This window comes from Mesoplodon mirus (genome assembly GCF_964341445.2).
Source record: "Mesoplodon mirus genome assembly, chromosome: 2".
NCBI classification, from domain to species: Eukaryota; Metazoa; Chordata; class Mammalia; order Artiodactyla; family Ziphiidae; genus Mesoplodon; species Mesoplodon mirus.
In genome coordinates this window covers 200,134,719-200,154,560 of record NC_138977.1, presented here as the reverse complement: position 1 = coordinate 200,154,560, position 19,842 = coordinate 200,134,719, and the positions used below count along the sequence as shown (strand labels likewise).

The 19,842-nt window shown below is 54.2% G+C and overlaps 1 protein-coding gene across 1 annotated transcript; it reads left to right on the top strand.

Annotated features, from left to right (window-relative positions):
- Positions 1–10,115: 10,115 nt before the first annotated feature.
- On the top strand, positions 10,116–15,893 carry SFRP5 (secreted frizzled related protein 5; the record flags this gene model as incomplete). Its single annotated transcript, XM_082611393.1, has 3 exons — positions 10,116–10,638; positions 12,794–12,871; positions 14,444–15,893. The coding sequence occupies 3 exons, from the start codon at positions 10,116–10,118 to the stop codon at positions 14,788–14,790; spliced, it is 948 nt and encodes a 315-aa protein (XP_082467519.1). The 3' UTR covers positions 14,791–15,893.
- Positions 15,894–19,842: the final 3,949 nt, after the last annotated feature.

The following is a 19,842-nucleotide window of genomic DNA, read 5'->3' as shown; positions in this document are numbered from 1 at the left end:
CATACTGGACAGGGGCCACTGTTGGGGACGGGAATGCTTGGTGGGTAGGGCTCTGGCCCACCCTAGCCCTCACCACACTCAACCCCTCTCATCTGTCTTACCTGTTGAGTTCCCACAAGTCACATTATTTGAAAACAGGATCGCCTTACTTTAAAAACACCACTGGTGAAAAGTGTTGATCCATGAGTGCTTCTCCACAGGGGCCCTGCCGGCCTTTGGGGCAGGACAACTCTTGGTCGTACAGGGCTGGGCTGGACGACACAGGAATTTAGCATCCTTGGTCCCTGCCCAGTAAATGCCAGCAGCAGCCCCAGCGGTCCTGATGACCAAACCCAGGCAGGGGCAGCCTATCCATCCAGCTGAGAAGCACTTCTAGCCCAACTCCCCCCTGCTTTACAGCTGAAACAATTGACAGCCAAGACATCGAGTGACCATCCAAGGCCACAGCACAGCGGGTGAGTGGGGAACTGGAGAGCCTAAAGAAGCGGGCTGAGTCCAGGTCTCAGACAAACCTAACTGGGGCCTCAGTTACCCAGAAGTGGGCAGGACAGAAATAGGGGCCCCTTCCAGAGAGCCTTGTGTGGGCACCCACGCCCTGAACCACCGCCAGCTGGAAGAACAAGGACCAGGTAGCCCCACTAGAGCCGGAACGCTCAGCGTCCGAGCACAGAAGACCCATTCTGGGGCCAGGCAAAGAAGCTGTGACCACCTCGGTGGCCTTCGGGGCAAGCGCCTGGCAGTTCCCAGGCGAAGGCCCCAGCTCCCTCACAGCAGAGGACAATCACTCCATTGGCTAGAGTGGGGGAGAGGAGATTCAGTGGCCGTGGCCCTGCCCGGCTTCTCCCCACCCATACCCTCTCCTTAATGAGGCCATTGTTTGCCCAGGGTTCCCCCAACAGCCAGCCCTCACCCCAGCCACTCCTGCCCTGGGTTTCCCCTCCACAGCCTGCCCTCCAGGACCTCCTGGGGGCTTCCTGACTTCCTCCCTTGCACTTGGAGCACAAAGGTCCCTGGGGCCTCTCTGACCTATAGTTCCCCTTACAGGGCCACTCACTTCCCTCTCCCAGCCTCTGGTTTTTAAATTAATCAAAGAGGCACGGACTGCCAATTGACTTCTGTTCAGCATGAGAGGAGTTCCATCCTGAGAGCATGTAATTCCAGTCAAAAGCAAAGAAATCTGCTCTTTTATTTACGGGCAAATGCACCATTCTATGTTTATTTGGGGAAAGATGGCAAATAGCTTATGAAGCTTTAGTAGCTCCTTCCCAGACCCTGGGTGGTCAGGAACCAGCAGAATAGAGATTACCTTTCAGCTGAAACATTTTATAAATCTGGGGTCCCAAGGGCCCCATGCAGCCACAGCCAGGGTTGAGAGTGGGAGCCGTGCACCACCTACCTCCTGTGATTGCACAAAACTCTTTCAGCACTTACACTAGAGCAGTTTTACGCATCTTCAGGTACTTATTTAATCTTACCAACAAAACTACAAAAGGGGGCTTCCCTGGTGGCTCAGTGGTTGAGAATCTGCCTGCTAATGCAGGGGACATGGGTTCGAGCCCTGGTCTGGGAAGATCCCACATGCCGCGGAGCAACTAGGCCCGTGAGCCACAACTACTGAGCCTGCGCGTCTGGAGCCTGTTCTCTGCAACAAGAGAGGCCGCGATAGTGAGAGGCCCGCGCACCACGATGAAGAGTGGCCCCCGCTTGCCACAACTAGAGAAAGCCCTTGCACAGAAACGAAGACCCAACACAGCCAAAAGTAAATAAATAAAATTAAAAAAAAAACTACAAAAGGAAAGTCCCCATTTTGCAGATGGGGAAACTGAGGCACCAGGAGTTGTGTCTTACCCAAGTTCCCACATAAGCAGTAAAGGCAAAAGCCTAATCATAGGTGCCTTTGACTCTGCATTCAGTGCTCATTCTCTTCTCCACCAAGAGGCTTTGGGGCACCTCTCCACCCCCCACAACTAGGAACCTACTCTAGTTGTGATTAGAAGATACTTGTGTGTTTGTTCATCGGCTGGCTGCCCCTCTAGACCTCATACTCCCTGAGGGCAGTGGCCCAGCCAACCAGGGCCAAACCTGCTGCAGGCTCATTACCTGAGTCCCACTGAAGTTTCTGCTCTGGCCCCAGGGCTCCCCCTCCCCTGCAAGGCAGTTTGGGTCAGTGCTAGACAAGGTAGAACTCCCTCTAGACATTCTCACATGTGGACAGGAATCCACAAGCCACAGGGGGAAATCCTGGGTTCAAGTCCTGGCTCTGCTTTTTGGCTGTGTGACTCTGGGCAAGTTACTAAACTTCTCTGAGTCTCAATTTTCTCATATTAAATGAGGATGATAATGCCTCCCTCCTAGTGCTATTGGAATAATTAAATGAGGTAATATATGGGAAAGCACAGAGCATTATGCCAGGCACCTAGGATGCCCTAAAGAAGTGTTCAAGAGAGTAGGGGGAAGGAGGGAGCAGGGGAAGTCTACATGAGCTTAGGGGGCTTTTCCATCACCCCAAGTCCCTCAGCAAGCATCTCATGCTACTCAACTTACTCCGCTCAGTCCTCACCAGCTCTCCCCACAGTCACCCTATAGCCCTCCTGATCCTCCCTGGGCCTCCCAAGAATTCCAACAGAGACCAAGAAAGGTTAAAGGAAGCTGGCTCCCACCTGAGCCCATCTGGCTCCAAAGACCCCTTTCTTCTGCCGCCTCCTTCCACCAAGCATTCATGTGTCCAGTCAGTCATTCACTCATGCAGCATGTATTGTGCACCTACTACGTGACTGACAGTAGGCTAGGAGCCAGAGGAGCGGAGATGGACAAGACAGGTCTTGCCTCTGTGGAGCCCTCAGCCTACTGGGAAGCCAGAAATTGAAAAAACTCAACCTAGTGAGATGACGAGCAGGAGATGAGGGCTGCACAGGGAGGTCTGGGGTTCTACGAGTGTGCCCAGCCCAAAGGACTGGCCTACCTGGAGCCTCGGGAGGAACTTTATGCTAAAAGCAATCAGAGCAACTGAGGGTCTCGAGCTGAAGGGTGAGGCTACCATGTTTGCAGTTTGAAATGATTCACTCCTGCAGCATGGAAATCAAGACCAGAAGGCAGCCCCAAGCAGTGAGGAAGGACAGCATTGAGGAGGAGGAACAGTGAGAAAGGGACAGCACAGGTGTATTTACGAGAAATTTAGGAGCAAGGAGCCACAGAATCTGGTGACAGTCTCTAAAGACCATTGTCATGCCCATGTTCAATAGCTTTAACTAACAATTATATAGAAAGCTCTCCTCTGTGCACCACTCTGAGCACTTTTTTTTTTTTTTTTTTTTTTTTTGCGGTACACGGGTCTCTCACTGTTGTGGCCTCTCCCGTTGCGGAGCACAGGCTCCAGACGCGCAGGCTCAGCGGCCATGGATCACAGGCGCAGCCGCTCCGCGGCATGTGGGATCTTCCCGGACCGGGGCACAAACCCGCGTCGCCTGCATCGGCAGGCGGACTCTCAACCACTGCGCCACCAGGGAAGCTCCCGAGCACTTTTTAAATGAACTCTAATCCTCCCAGTAATCCTATAAGGCACTACTGTTATTATCCTCATTTTACAGATGAGGAAACTGAAGCACACAGACAGGTTAAATAACTCGCCCAAGGTCAAGTAGCATTGAGGAAATTAGAATCCAGTCTTGCTCCAGAGTTCGTGGTCTTTTTCTTTTTTTTCTTCTTCCTCCTTTTTTTAAATATTTGACCATGCCGACAGCATCCGGGATCTTAGTTCCCCAACCAGGGATCGAACCTGTGTCCCCTGCAGTGGAAGCGTGGCGTCTTAACCACTGGACTGCCAGGGAAGTCCCTAGAGTTTGTGGCCTTAACCCAAACATTTGGCTGCCTCTCTGATGTGCTTCTAGCTGGGCTGCCCACCAGCCACAGCTCAGGGCTCCCAGGTGTGCTGGGGACCCAGAGAGAAGAGGGGAGCATTACTCAGCCTCCTCTCCATCCCAGCCCTGTCCAGAGACTACCAGCCGTGCCCACCCTCCACCCCACTTCCTTTTGTACTTCAGACAGTCATTCTTAGACTAGACCAAGACGCAGGCCCAAGACAAAACTGGACTCTGCTTTTTTTGCAGAGCCACATGAGATCCAGGACAAATGGAGAGCCTGCTGGTGTCCAGGCTCATAGAAGGAAGGACTGCGTCACCTCCCTGGCCACTCGATTCAGTGACAGTGAGCCCAGCCCCTCCGGGACCAGGCCCCCACTGCCACCAGGGCACCCAGGCCTTCTTGAACTGCTGCCCACAGCACAGGTTGTACAGCAGGAAGACTCAGCGCAGCTGGGGGCCTATGGGACAGATGTTGACTCTGCAGTCGACAAAACGAAAATGCTGGAAAGCAAAGCAGTGTTGTCGGTGTGGTAGGAAGAGCACCGGACTGGAAGTCAGGGAGGTCAAGTTCTAGTTTCCTCTTATAGAAAGTGGTGGGGGATGGGAGGATGCTGGGGGACAAGAGAAATGGTTCCCTGCTAGCAATAATAGTTCTCTTAACTTCACAGACCACCCACCCTGCGCTCTTTGCTGAGCACTCAGCAGCAGCTGCTATGAAAACAGGTGTCCCCGCAGAGGAACACTGAGACTGTAAAAGGCAGATTAATTCCAGGAGGCTCTGGAATAAGGACAAGAGTCTTTCTCACCTCTTCGGGCATCCCAGCCTTCCAGGAGGCAGGCAAGCCTGTGCTGGCAGGACCTCCTCACAGCCAGGGATGGAAGAGATCCCACCTCAAGCCAAGGCTCCTTACAGCCTCACCTCCATCATCATCCCAGCCCCCTTCCTCTTCATTATCCTCAAGACAGCCCCATGGAGAATGCAGGGCAGAGACTGCATTCCTCCTCATGTCCGCAGATGAGTAAACTGAGACTTGGGGTGTGGGAAGGACTTGCTATTAAGTTGAAAACATACAACTCAGATCTTCAGAATCCAAGCATGGTGCACTCCCCACTGCTACACACTGCCTCTCCCAGAGGCTTTGTAGAGGCACGAATGGGGCAGATCTCTTGGCTCCTGGCTCTGTTATAGCTCTGATCACAGAGCTACGGCACGCCAGGCACTCTGCCAGGTACTTCTCTCATCCTTTATCTAGTAAATCTTCACTACCACCCAATAAATAAACGTTACTAACCATATTTTACAAATGAATAAACGCAGGTCTAAAGTTCAATAGATATATGTCCAAAGACACACAACTAGGATGTGGTCAGAATTCACCACCAGTCAGTCTGACTCAAAGCCCTGGCTCCTCCCGCTACACTTCACTGCCTTCGTGTGTCCGCGTCCTCCACATGGGCTGGGACTGAGACTCTTACTCATGTATGCCTGGCCCATAGCAGGCATTAGCTAAATGTTAGTTCATGGAATTATTTTTCCCAAGACTAAAGATTAAAAGGAACAAAGAAGGCTATTTCATACAGATCAAAATTACAATCCAACCAGAACATACAATAATCACAAAACTTTATGCTCCAGGGACTTCCCTGGTGGTGCAGTGGTTAAGAATCTGCCTGCCAATGCAGGGGACACGGGTTTGATCTCTGGTCCGAGAAGATCCCACATGCTGCGGAACAACTAAGTCCGTGCGCCACAACTACTGAAGCCCACACACCTAGAGCCTGTGTTCTGCAACAAGAGAAGCCACTGCAGTGAGAAGCCTGCGCACTGCAACAAAGCATAGCCAAGTAGCCCCCGATCACGGCAACTAGAGAAAGCCCGCGTGCAGCAACGAAGACCCAAGGCAGCCCAAAATAAACAAATAAATAAATTTTTTTTTAAAAAAAAGAAACTTTATGCTCCTAACAACACAGCTGCAAAGTATATAAAGCAAAATTGAATCAAAAGAAAAAAAAAGGAAAAATTAGCAAACCTCACAAAGTAGATTTTATACACCTCTATCAGAAATGAACAGAGGAAGTAAGCCAGTGGTTCTTAAACTTTTTGGTCTCAGGACCTCTTTACACTCTTAAAAATTATTGAGGTTTTAGATTAAATCAAAGAACTTTTGTTTATATAGATATCTACCATTTATATCAACATCTACAATGGTTAAAATGAAAACTGAGAAAAAATTTATATATTAATTCATTTCAAATAACCCTAATAATCCCATTATATGTCAACATAAATAACAAATTTTTGTGAAAAGTAATTACATTTTACAAAACAAAAAAATTAGTGAGAAGGGTGGCACTGTTTCACTTTTTTTTTTTTTGGCTGCGTTGGATCTTCGTTGCTGCGCAGGCTTTCTCTAGTTGCGGTGCACGGGCTTCTCACTGCGGTGGCTTCTCTTGTTGTGGAGCACAGGCTCTAGGCACGCAGGCTTCAGTAGCTGTGGCACACGGGCTCAGTAGTTGTGGCTCACAGGCTCTAGAGCGCAGGCTCAGTAGTTGTGGCGCACGGGCTTAGTTGCTCCGCAGCATGTGGGATCTTCCCGGACCAGGGCTCGAACCCACGTCCCCTGCACTGGCAGGTGGATTCTTAACCACTGTGCCACCAGGGAAGCCCTGTTTTATACTTTTGCAATCTCTTTCATGTCTAGTTTAATAGAAGACAGTCAGATTCTTATATCTCCTGCATTCAATCTGTTGTTACATGTTGTTTTGGTTGATATATATGGAGAAAATTTGGCTTTACAGAGAAATGTAATTGGAAAAGAGAGTATTTTAATAGCCTTTTTAGATATTATGGCTATCAAGTTGATACTACAAAAAAATTGACAGGTGACACTTCCTTAAATGTTGGTTGTAATGTAGAACCTGAATCCACATCAATAAACTTTTCTTACTCAACAGAGTAAAATCCTTAAAATCCATTGGTCTATTTTGTACCTTGAGTGGATCTTCAAATTACGTACAATTTTGACCTTGCGGACTCCCTGAAAGGCACTTGGGGGCCCTCAAGGGAACCCTGGCCACAAGGAGAACCACTGACGTAGGCACTAAAAAAGTAGAAAAATGTAGGATTTGATAACATAATTAGCAATTTTTTTTTTTTTGGCCGCACCGCATGGCTTGCGGGATCTTAGCACGCAGTCCTAACCACTGGACTGCCAGGGAATTCCCCATAAGAAGCAAGTTTAATCTAAGAGTTCTCTATGTAGAACTTTGCTCACAACAAACCATGAATACACATTTTGAACAAGTGGTTCCCTCCATCAGCTGGGGGAAGCGTGTGCCTGTACAGACAGCAGACGCTCCAAGATGGACAGATGCCCAGCATGCCAGGTGTCCCACCCAGCTGCCTAGGCCCTGAGACAGCCTCATCAGAAAGGGATACGACATCAGAGCGCAGCCTCCTCCTTTCTCTGGCCACAGGGGGAAGAGCGTCCCTGAACAGCTACCCCAGGGTGCAGCCCCCCACCTGGGTTCCTTTCCTGTGAAGGGCTTCCCTCCTCAATCTCATCATGGGCCCCATGTCAAGGCGCCTCGGGGGTCCCCAAGGCAGAGTTGCTGGGTAAAGCCTACCCATCCTTCTCTTCCAGGAAGTTTCTAGCCTGGCCCCTCTGCTCTTTGGAGCCCCTGGAACTGCCAGGTACAGACTCCCCTGGCTCTCAGACCATGTGTAGTTCTTACATAAGCAGCAGCAGGAACAATGCCTCACTCTATCCAGGCCAGGCACTGGGATGCCAAGAACAGCACAGGAGACGAGTTACACAGGGAGCCAGCACCTTGTACAACCATCTGGGAGCTCCAACACCCCCTGCCAGGGACCGAAACCAAACCTCCCCTGGAGTGCAGGAGCCCTGCCAAGCCCAGAGTGGGTGGTAAGGGGTAAGCTGGAGTGCAGGGAACAGAACTGCTGCTGAGAGTCCCAAACCAGAGCCAGGGCCAAGGTGTCCGAGGGAGCTTTCAGAACACACACATTTATACCCTAAAGTCACACATCCCTTGGCAATCTAACATCCCTAGGTATCTACAATGTGCTGGCATTGTGCAGGAGGCTTTCTTTCCATGCACCATCTTGTTTGCCCCACACAATAACTGCTGAGGCGGTTCTATTTTACAAACAAAGAAATGAAGGGTCAGAATGGCTAAGTATTTGCCCAAGGTCACTCAGAGAGTATACACTTGGATTTGAACCTGGCTCTTGCCGTCTGCAGAGTCCAGGCTCTTGCACCATTACTACACCGTCTGGCCCTGCAGGGAGTGGTCCTTCACCTTCTGAGTGGTCACCCCCAGAACCTCTTCACGCTGGGGTTGGGAGAGGGAGAAGGGGCAGGAAAGCTTGTTCTCCCCAGACCCAACTAGGTCATCCTGGACATCAAAAGAACATCGTGTCCCACCCTAGGCCTCTGTCTGCTTAATTTTCTTCTGCCTCCTCTGCCCTGCCTTGTGTCTTTTTCTCACAACTGGATCAGATGAAGCAGGGCCTATGCCTTTTGTATTTCTGCAGCCCCAACTGTGGGACAGACACCTCGAGCCTTGCACACAGTATGTGCTTCCTGTGTGTCTGCTGACTATTAAGAGAAGTGATCCTTCACCCCTCTCCACTACCACTGCAAGGATAGATCCATGGGAACATGGGAGCCTGGAAACATTCAGGAGGATGGGTATGGGGAGGATGTTAGGGCAAGAGTGGAGGCGGCAAGTGCCCCAGAACTCCTGCCCCCCCACAGCACCCCAAACCCTCCTACAAGACACCTCCCCAGGGTATCTCCCTACCAAAGGCTGGGGAGTCAGTTCCCCAGCTAGGTTCTCAGGAAGGAGCCCCCCACCCCACCCCCAAGCCTCTTGTCCAAAGCTCCTCCCACAGGAAAGCCAATGGAAGGCAGGGTCCAGACAAGGCAAAGACCCCAGACATGGGGTTCCTGAAAGCTGCCTCCTCTCTGATGCCTCCCTGGATATCTTCTTCAATTCCTTCCTTCTCTAGGCTCCCAGAGGAGGTACAGTCTCCTCTCTCAGCGTTTCCTACCCTAGGCTGGAATTTATCTTCGGGCAGAGTAGTTGAACCCTGGTCTTTGGAACCCAACACCTGGACTCAAATCATGGCTCCTTCATCTATTAGCAATGTGACCAACGGCCAGTTACTTCACCTCTCTGAGCACCTCCCACCGCAGTCATTAAGCCTGCAGACTCAGAATCCAGACCTCCTGGTCATATCTGAGCTCTGACTCTGGAATCAGACTTCCTGAGTTCAAGTCCTGGCACCAATCTTTACTTAACCTTTTTGTCTCAGTGCCTTTATCTGTAAAGTGAGGATAGTTAATAGTATCTGCCTACCTAATAGCATTATTATAAGATTAAATGAGGTAGTTTATGCAATATGCTCAGAACAGACTTGACACATGGGAAGCACCCAATAAGTGTTAGCTATCATTGGAAATGGTTGATAAGGCTGTGAAGTGCTGTGCAGTGTCTGAAGCACTTATTAAGCGCTCACTAAATAGTAGGTATGATTATCTTTGCCCCCACTAAGCTGTGATGTCCCGGAGGTGGGTTCTGGATCATATCCCTCTCTGATTCCCCAGCCCCTCGAGCCTTGCACACACTCAGCACGCTGCCCGGCACCAAGCAGGAGCTCAATAAATGCGTGAGGACTGGGAGTGAAGAACTTGCCTGCCTGGACCAGGAGGGTGTGGGCAGCCAGGAGCCTCCTGCCGAGAGAAGGGAGAACCGAGGTGTCAGGGAAGAGAAAACAGAGCAGAGTGGTAAGGGCCGAGACGGAGAGATAACCAAGTGAAGTGAGTGAGAAAAGGAACAGGAGAGGCTGTGGCGGAGAGAGATAAGGAGGAAGGATGGAGAAGGCGAGGGGCAAGGAAAAAGCCTAGGGAAGTGAGGGAGCTCCGTGGAGAGGCGCAAGGCGAGGCTGGGTCAGTGGCAGGGGAGTGGGCGAGCGAGAGAGAGGCACAGGAGCCGGCCCCGAGCGGGACGCGCAGGCCCCGGGGCAGGAGGCGCAGGGGGGGCGCCACCCTGCCTCCCCGCCTCGGGGCGGGGGCCGGGCGGCCAGAGATTGGCTGGGGCGCGCGGCGAGGCCGGGGCTGGAGCTTCAAGGTGGGAGGCGCCAGGATCACTCTGTGCGCGCGGGCGCGGAACGAGGCTGCCACCCACTTGGGCGACCTCAGCGGCAGGGGAGCATCGGGGGCCTGTGCAGCCATGCGGGCGGCGGCGGGGGGCGCGCGGGCGGCCGCGCTGGCGCTGCTGCTGGGGGCGCTGCACGGGGCGCCGGGGCGCGGCGAAGAGTACGACTACTACGGCTGGCAGACCGAGCCGCTGCAGGGGCGCTCGTACTCCAAGCCGCCCCAGTGCCTCGACATCCCCGCCGACCTGCCGCTCTGCCACACCGTGGGCTACAAGCGCATGCGGCTGCCCAACCTGCTGGAGCACGAGAGCCTGGCCGAGGTGAAGCAGCAGGCGAGCAGCTGGCTGCCGCTGCTGGCCAAGCGCTGCCACTCGGACACGCAGGTCTTCCTCTGCTCGCTCTTCGCGCCCGTCTGCCTCGACCGGCCCATCTACCCTTGCCGCTCGCTGTGCGAGGCCGTGCGCGCCGGCTGCGCGCCGCTCATGGAGGCCTATGGCTTTCCCTGGCCCGAGATGCTGCACTGCCACAAGTTCCCCCTGGACAACGACCTCTGCATCGCTGTGCAGTTCGGGCACTTGCCCGCCACCGCGCCTCCAGGTAGCGCTGCCGCCGCCACCACCTCCCTACCCCCAGCCCCTGGCGCCCCGCGCGCTCCGACGGGATAGATGCCGCTCCCCCAACCCCTTAGCACAGCTCTTCAAGCCCCCAGAGGTGCCACACACACACGTCTTTGCTCAGCCCTGCATGTCGCCCGAAGCCTACCAGCCTTCCCACCTGTGGCTGTGGACATTCCCACTGGTTCTTCCCCATTCCAACTCCGTTCCTGAAACCTCCCCGACTTCCCTCACAACTCCCACCTTCCCAAGCTTCTGGAATCCCTGGGGGAGCCCAATGCTGTCACTCCATCCTGAGGCCTCCAATAAATGCCCCATCACCTCTCTCAACCCACAAATGCCCAGGATTGCTAAGCACACTCTGGGCTATGATTTCCACCCTATCCCCATTTTCTGCACGTGGGAACCCTAAATTTTCCCACTCTTTCCCCAGTCCCCCAGGTTGGGAGACCTTTGGGTAAGGCTCAGTGCAGAAGAGTGAGCAGATTGCCAGGCTTGGCCCCTGACAAGGAGCCCTTGGGCAAGTTGCTCAACTTTGAGCCTTGGTTTCCTCATCTGTAAAATAGGAAGCAATCCCAGGTTCCCAAAATTTATGAGATCCTAAGTGCCACCTCCCACCCACCCACCCCCAATCCCATTACCCCTAATTCCTCTCTGGCCTCAGCCTCCCCTTCACTGTGCACCGCCTCTGCCAGACTCCTTCCAGGCAGAGTAAGCCCAGGCTGAGCACCAGACAGGAGGACAAACAGTGGCACCAAGCAGGGCAGCTTTGCCTGGGTGGCTAATACCCAGAATCTAGGGAACCCCTGGCTCTGGGACTTTCCCAAAGGGCAGTACCACTCCTCCATTTTCCATTTGACCCGGCCCCCCAGAAACAACTGGACTCCACCACACCCCACCCACCCCTCAAAGCTAACCTCACCCATGCAGTCCCCAGTCCTACACACCCACACAGGACCTGAGAGTTGCAGCTGGGTGGGGGTCCTGTGACCAAAGAGTGTTGAGAGAAGAGAAACCCCCTATTCCCAGGTTAGTAGTGGGACCAGGAAGCAGGGGAGAAAGACCCAGCTCAAGCAGAGACAGCATAGTCCCCAGCAGGGATCCTAGGCATGGCTCCTTTATTCTGGTTTTCTTGGAGCCCGAACATTAACATCCTGGAAAGCAGGGAAATCCCAGGCTTGGATTCCCACCTGGCTCTGCCCTCCCACTCTCACCCGCTTTGAGCCTCTCTCTCCCCCACGATAGGGCACCCACCAGAAGGCAGAGAGAGCGAGGTCAGATGCTGTGTGGTAGGACCAGAGGCAGCCCGAGGTATCTGTGTGGCCAACAGACAAAACAATATTTCATACAAAAAGAGTTTTGGCTTCCCTTGAAAATTCGGAAGTTCTGGTAATGCTAAACTGGGTGCTCCTCAGTTTACCACAGTCCCTGCCCTGCCGGCGTCACTTATTTACCCACCTGTCTGGAGCCTGGGTTCCTAGAAAGACCCCGCAAACATCCCCACCCTAGCACTAGTCTAGGAGTCACAAATCCTGAATTCTAAGCTCAGTTCTCACTAGCTTTGCAGACTTGGGTAGCCACTCTGGACCTCAGTTTCCTTTTCTTTAAAAGAGGAATAATGGGGCTTCCCTGGTGGCACAGTGGTTGAGAGTCCGCCTGCCAATGCAGGGGGCGCGGGTTTGTGCCCCGGTCCGGGAAGATCCCACATGGCGTGGAGCGGCTGGGCCCGTGAGCCATGGCCGCTGAGCCTGCGCATCCAGAGCCTGCGCTCCTCAACGGGAGAGGCCGCAACAGTGAGAGGCCCATGTACCGCATAAAAAAAAAAAAAAAAAAGAGGAATAATGATACCTACTTCATAGGCTGAGGACTAAATGAGACAAAATTTAGAAAAAGACAGTGCACATCATGGTCGCAGCTGCCGGGGTCATGGGGCAATAGTGCCCACCTGGTCAGTTTTGTCCCTTCACGACCTTTTGAACTTCACGACCACTCAGTGAGCATTATCATTATCATCATCCTGTTTCCTGATGAGGAAGTGGAGGCTTGGCAGGGGGAGGTGGCTGGTCAGTGGGGGAGCCTGAACCCTAAGTGGCTCTATGGACTCTGATCCCCTCTCCCACCCCTGCTTCTCTCTTCAGTGACTAAGATCTGCGCCCAGTGTGAGATGGAGCACAGCGCTGATGGCCTCATGGAGCAGATGTGTTCCAGCGACTTCGGTGAGTGTAGAGCCCACGTGGCCACTGCCCTCTCCCCAGAGAAATGTACCTCTTTTTTGCAGGTCATCCCAGGGGCTTCGAAAGCCCCTCAAGGCCATGGTCCATCCCTGGCCAGGGCTCCGGCAGCCCTCCCTTGACACTCACTACAGAGGGGCCTCCAGGGCTGGATTCTCTTTAGGGGAAGCAGGCTTGGCCCAGAGATGGATGGAGGCAGCAGAGGGGAGAGATGGGCTCCAGGATGGACGTGCAGCCCCCTCGACCCTGGGCACCTCTGCCTAGTACCTGATGCACCTCTGGCCAGGGGAGCTGTGGTCACCCGTCCCACAGCCTCATCCTGGAGCCTCCCCATTCCTGGGGCGGTCAGGACTTGGCTCCTGTGCGGACCACACAGCCCAGCGTGTGGTCTTGGCCAGGTCAGCTCCCCTTTTGTGTCTTAGCCTCCTCTGTCTATGAAAAAGAGAAAGCAATGGAATCCTTCCTGCAGCAGGTCTTTGGTGTCGTTAGTCTGTTTGGAAAGAGGACACTACTACTGCCAGGTGTGTGCGTGCCCCAGAGAGAGAGAGGGGGTGGGGGAGAAGGAAAGAGATTTTACAACACTGTCCTTCCCTGGGCGGCCACAGTTATTCTCTGGCTTCTCCCTGGCTGCTCCCAGAGATGGGCACCTAGAGGCCCGCAGAAGGAGGACGCTGGCCTAAGTGACTGCTGCCAACTCCATTAGGCTCTCTGGCCTTCAACCACCTCCTCCACTACCCCACACACTCACACCCCTACACACACCGCAGACATTCTCTCACACACAAAAACACACAGCACCACACTCCACACTTCCACCCACACTACACAGTTGCACACAGATTACAGCAGTGGGTTCGCCCAGCAAGAGCTGGTTGTATGCGGTGCTTCCCAACCCTGCGCTCCGTGACTCAGTGGGTCACGGTGGGAGCACTTACCCATGGAAATCAGCACATGCGACAGAGAAGGGCCCCCCCCGCCAGAGCTGGCTGTCTAGCATTTAGAGCCACCACTGCTCCAAACACCAACCCCTGCAAAACACACACACACACACACACACACACACACACACACACGCACGCAGCCAGAAATCCCGTTTGGAAGCATCCCCAGAGATCATGAAATCCAGCCTTCCTCCATCACAAGGACGCCCCCTCCACCAAACCCTCCCTCCAACTGGTCAGCTCCACCCCCAATATTTTCCTTTCCCAGGGAGCCCACACCCAGCTCCACTCCCCACGGAGAGCTCTCCACCCTGCACCTGGTGTCATGGAAAGGCACAGGCCAGACCTCAGTTCAACCCAGGCTCTAGAATTCAGGCACATTGCCACCTCTCCAAACCTCATTTCCCCACCATGCTTCAAGGATGAAACATGATAATGCCCATGCGAGTCCAGCACATGATGGGAGCTTCATAAATATCAGCGTGTACACGCAGAAGCTCTATCTCCCCAAGCCCCAGGCCTGGAGCTTCAGGCAGAGCACCAAGCATGGGGCCACCAGCATCCTGAGCAAACGTGACGGTTCTCAGGCGATCCCTCTGTCCACCCCAACACACAGTGGTCAAAATGCGCATCAGAGAGATCAAGATAGAGAACACGGACCGGAAGCTGATTGGAGCCCAGAAAAAGAAGAAGCTGCTCAAGCCAGGCCCCCTGAAGCGCAAGGACACCAAGAGGCTGGTGCTGCACATGAAGAACGGCGCTGGCTGCCCCTGCCCGCAGCTGGAGAGCCTGGCTGGCAGCTTCCTGGTCATGGGCCGCAAAGTGGACGGACAGCTGCTGCTCACGGCCGTCTACCACTGGGACAAGAAGAACAAGGAGATGAAGTTCGCAGTCAAGTTCATGTTCTCCTACCCCTGCTCCCTCTACTACCCCTTCTTCTATGGGGCCGCGGAGCCCCACTAAAGGGCACTCCTCCCTGCCCCACCCAGCCAGCTGTGCCTCGTCTTCTGTCTCCGCCCCTGGGGGCGCACTCTCTCCTCCTGCCCACCTGGCCTCCCCCTACTCCCAGGCTGACCCAGCCCCTGCCGGAGGGTGGTTCGTGCAGAGCTGCTACCAGCACAGGCACTAAGGGATGGACATGGAACCAGGCTGTCCTTGACCGAGGGGTTCTGGGGTCCTTGAAGGTTTCCTCCCATAGGAGCAGAGGTTTCTCAGTTGGGAGAAAGGAGGCAGAGAGAAGAGCGCTCTAAGCAGCCTGAGGAGGTGGTTTCCAGGATAGCCGGTGGTGTCAGCTCCCCTCTGTTGGCGGTGGGGACTCGCCTGGGAGAGGGAAGTCCTGGTATTAGGCTGAGCTACTTGAGGGACAGTGCTTGGCCCCCAGGGCCCCTTCACGTGTCCTCATTGGAGCCCCCCCGAAAGGAAAGGGTCACAGTGCCCTCCAGCCACGCCTCCCCACCTTCCCCGTCTCTGCCTGTTTCCCTTCCCGCTGGACCGGAGAGAAACCCGGCCCAGCCCCGCTCCCAGACACGCACTCCTCAGCCTCCGCCTGTCCCTTTTATCCTGGTAACCAGTAAACGACTGCTACTGCTGCGAGGCCATAGATACTAGACTGATACAGGTAGGGTTTGGTTTTCTATTTTTTTTTTTAAGTTTTTAATTAAATCAAAGAAAACAAACTGGTTTTAGCCAGGTGATTTCTTTATCAGCGGGGTCCTTGGTGGGGTGTTCAGAAACGACTTCGCAAAAGAGGCCTTTTCGTAACCCACGGCCTGTCCACACAGACATACTTGGAATGCCTAAAAAGAGCAATTCCCATGTTTTCGCAGGATCCCCTGAGAATACATAGAGAGGGTCACCCTTCTCATCCTCATGACGAGACTAACTGAGCGATGGAGATGACTGTCCTTTTGTCTCAGAGGAAGGACAGAGATGCCAAGTTCCCCAGCCTTCTCCCACCATCAGAAGGCTCCCACAGTCCTGCAGCATCTCCCTGACACGGGCAGTGCCTGCTCTGAGGAGCCCCCAAAAGGCTGGGCCACAGGGAACTACTCTGAAGAGCCAGAGGCCTAAACGTGTCACTCCTACCCCTAAAGCTCAAACACCCCTGGGCACTGGACGTGCAGGAGATGATGGTGTGGACAGGTGCTACTCCAAGCTGGTCCCTGGACCAGAGCATCAGTATCACCTCAGAGCTGGTGAGAACCACAGAAGCTCAGGCCCCACCCCAGACCTGCATTTTTTTTTTTTTTTTTTTTTTGCGGTACATGGGCCTCTCACTGTCGTGGCCTCTCCCATTGCGGAGCACAGGCTCTGGACGCGCAGGCTCAGCGACCATGGCTCACGGGCCCAGCCGCTCCGCGGCATGTGGGATCTTCCCGGTCCGGGGCACGAACCCGTGTCCCCTGCATCGGCAGGTGGACTCTCAACCACTGCGCCACCAGGGAAGCCCCAGACCTTCATTTTAATACATAAACCTTCGAATCATCTAGGGAGCTTTTACAAATTACTGGGCTCTACTCTAAATCAACTAAATCTGAACCTCTGGAGGGTGGTCCAAAATAGCATTTCTAGATGCCCACTGGGGCAGTGTGCAGCCAGAGCTGAGAACCTCCACCCGGATAAGCCGACAGCTAAGGCAGGAGGGCGAGGGGCTGTGGTTACCTCAGGCTGGAAGGGTCCTGGTCCTGCATGCGGGGAGCGGACCAGCTATAATGCCTCAGGGGGCTTCTTCAGCGAGCTCAGTGCAGATGGAGGCTGCTACCTTGAGCTGGATGAGGCAGCGAGGGGAGAAGGCTTGAAACGGAGGCGACAGGCTGCTGTCAGTAATGCGTCCAGAATTTGGGAGGGGTGGTGCCCGGAAAGAGTCCTGAGGGGACCGTCAGCAGATGCTGAGGGACAGGGCAGACGTACCCGGAGCAGGGGGCTGGGGACACCCCCAGAAGGCTTTCCTCACCAACTGGGGTACAGCTGGGATGCCAAGTCCAGTCAAGACCTGCTGATCCTCCAAAACAATGGAGCCACGTTCTCTTGAGGCGAGGAAAACCCTGGCTTGCTTCCGCAGCCCTCAGAGGAGCGCGCTGCCACAGAGAAACAAGGGGCCAGTGCGGGCTAACAGGTGGTCTGACCGCCTGCCCATAAATCACCTCCCTGGCAGTCAGGTGCCCCACACAGGTCAGGGGCGGCCGCGGCCTGTGTGTTTCTCCTCACCTCTGAGGAAGCCGCTGCCTCCCACCCTCGCCCAAAGCCTGCCCAGCCCACCTGGCTCCCTGAAACCGCCCCTTGTCTCCCAGCCTCCTACCCCGACCAAATATTTACGGGCACTTCTAGGGTCAACCAGGACCAGGGATTCTTTTTTCACTGAATACACAGGACTCAGGCTGCTTCTGGCCAGAGCACAATACTGACCTCTGTCAGGTGCTGGCAGCCCACAAGAGGGAGCGGGCGGGGAGGGGTTCCCTTAGCCCATCCTGCGAGGCACCCCTCACCCACCGCCACTAAGGGGTCAGGCCCTGCCCTGCACCTTGGCTCTGTCCCTGGCACCTGCCGCCAGAGCCCCCGGCAGTCTCTTCCCTGGGACCAAAGACCAGGGAGGCCCTGCAAGGCCTGAGCGCACCCTGCATTCAGTTCAGCCACAGAACACTCCCTCCTGGCCAGCCTGAGACAGGCGGCTGGTGGTGCCCAGTGAGCACCTGCGCTGCGTATCAGTGAATGATAGCATCTGACCGCGGGGAGCAGAACCCTCCAGAAACAGCGGGGCTTCCCCACTCAAGAGGTCTGGAGGTGGGAGGTCCGTGTCCCAGGCTCATTCTGCCTTCCTGCTCTGCCAGGGGGTGGTGCCTCCTCCTCCCAACTTCTCAGCCACATTCCAGGGAGCAAGGCAGGAGAGGGCTAGGAACAGAAGCGGCGCGTCAGCTGCCTCTGGCCCTTTTGATCAGGAAAACAGTAATTTCCCAACAAGTTCCACCTGGTAGATTTCCACTTCTCGCTCACCAGCCAAAACTAAGTCACATGGCCAGTCCTAGTTGCAAGGGAGCAGACGAAGTGTTTCAGCTGGGTGCAAAATGAGAGTTCTGATAGAGAACAGAAGGGATTTGGGGTAGGCCCATGACACTCAGGATCAGGCGAGAAGAGGCCAATTCTGGGTTCCAGTGCTGTGACTTAATGACCATGTGACATTGGGGACATTTCCCAGCTGGAAAACGGAGTGATCATGTCCACTTCACAGGGTGGCTGAGTGTTAAGCAGGGAAATGTATGAAAAATACCTGGAAACAATGCCCAGCATTTAGAAGATGCTCATTAAATGGTAATTAGTATTTTTATTAACCAAAGGCCTTGACCTAGCACAGTGCCTGCACAAAATAAGTGCTTATTAAATTCCTAACTGATTTGTTAATCAACTAAGAAATGCTACTGGCAGGAAGGCAAGGAAAAGACAGGAACATCTTATCTAAAGGCCAGAACTGTTACTTCCAGAAGGGGGAGAGAATTCACATGTGTGGTTTTGCATCAGGAAATACATCCCCAGGTAGTATGTAGGGCAATAGAGGAGAGAAGACTTATAATACTACAGTAGCATTCAGTATATATCCAGCCCATTCATATATAAATATTCAAGCACTTGGGCATTTTAATTTAAGCCTCCTGAGGTAGGTACTATTATTATCCCCATTTTAATGGTGAGGAGACTGAGGTTCAGGAAGGTTAATGAACTCACTGAAGGACATATAGCTGTACTTAGTGGCACGGTTAGGATTTGACCCCATGCTCTTAGCCCCTGTACTACTGCCTGCAGGGGGCAAAGCCGAGGACAGGTGGGCAGGATCGGTGTACAAGCAGCCATGCGTCTGCTACCCTGCCTCACAGGAAGATTTCTGGGGACCCTGCTCAGATCTCACTCCAAGGGCCCTGAGAGCAGCAGAAGAGCCATCCTTGAACCATGGCTTTTCTCCCGAATCCCAGGGCAGCCCACCCCTTCGCCCCTCCTCCTCTCTCAGCCCCATCAGCATCCAGCCTCTCGGGTTCCACAAAGGAAGCTCACATCCCACAACTGTTTAGTCGGCTGTAATCCTGGCTAAAGTTCACTCCTTGGGAAATCCAACGTGGGGGGTGGTTGCTGCTGGAATGTGTGTGACTGGGACCCAGTGTCCCAGCCCAGACGGCAGGCTCTGCTGGGGCCAGGGGAATCCAGAACCTCTAGCCCCCAGCTGTGCCAGAGAATGGAATGTGCTACTCTAGGGTTTTGAAACAGACCCAGCCAAGGAGATGGGGGGTGCTGGGAGCTGGGGGAGCTCCTGCCACAAGGCTGCCTCTGTTCCCCTGGAGGTTGAGCCCACTTCACTAGGGCTGGCGGTGGGCAGGCCCTCCTGTTAGCTCAATGGCTCAGAACCTCCTGGAGCTAGTGGGAACAAGGCAGAACAGAAGGGAGGTGACAGCCAGGACTGCTATAGTGACCAGTTTCTCTGAGGCACCCACAAGCACCTGTGGCCCAGTTCATATTGTGGCTCCATGGCTTACTAGCTGTGTGACCTGGGGCAGGTCACTTAACCTCCCTAGGCCTCCACTTACTCATCGGTGAAATGGAGTTAATAGTAGGACCTAGCTTTGGGGACAGTCACGAGGTTTAAATGAGATGACACACTCGGCATACTGCCCAGTACAAGTGCTCAATAAACGTAGGTATTATGATCTTAGAGCCACCAGCTGCAGGATAGATGCTGGAGCCAGGGCCTCGAAGGTTCCATGGAGACAAAGGGATGAAAATGGCACTTCATTTGGCTTCACCTCTGAGAGCCAGGTGACCAACGACCTCAAATCCCGAAGACCCCACAAACCATGGCCAGTTTAAGGTCCGTCAAGGCTCACTGGAGGCTGCGCCCCACCACTAGCAACCCATGAAAAGATGGCCAGAACCCTCAACCCAAGCCAGGCCGTGGGAGCTGGCCATCCATCCAGGTCTGCCCAGCAGGTCCCAGGGCTGTCGCAGACCTGGCTACTGTCCCCTCACTGGGTCCCT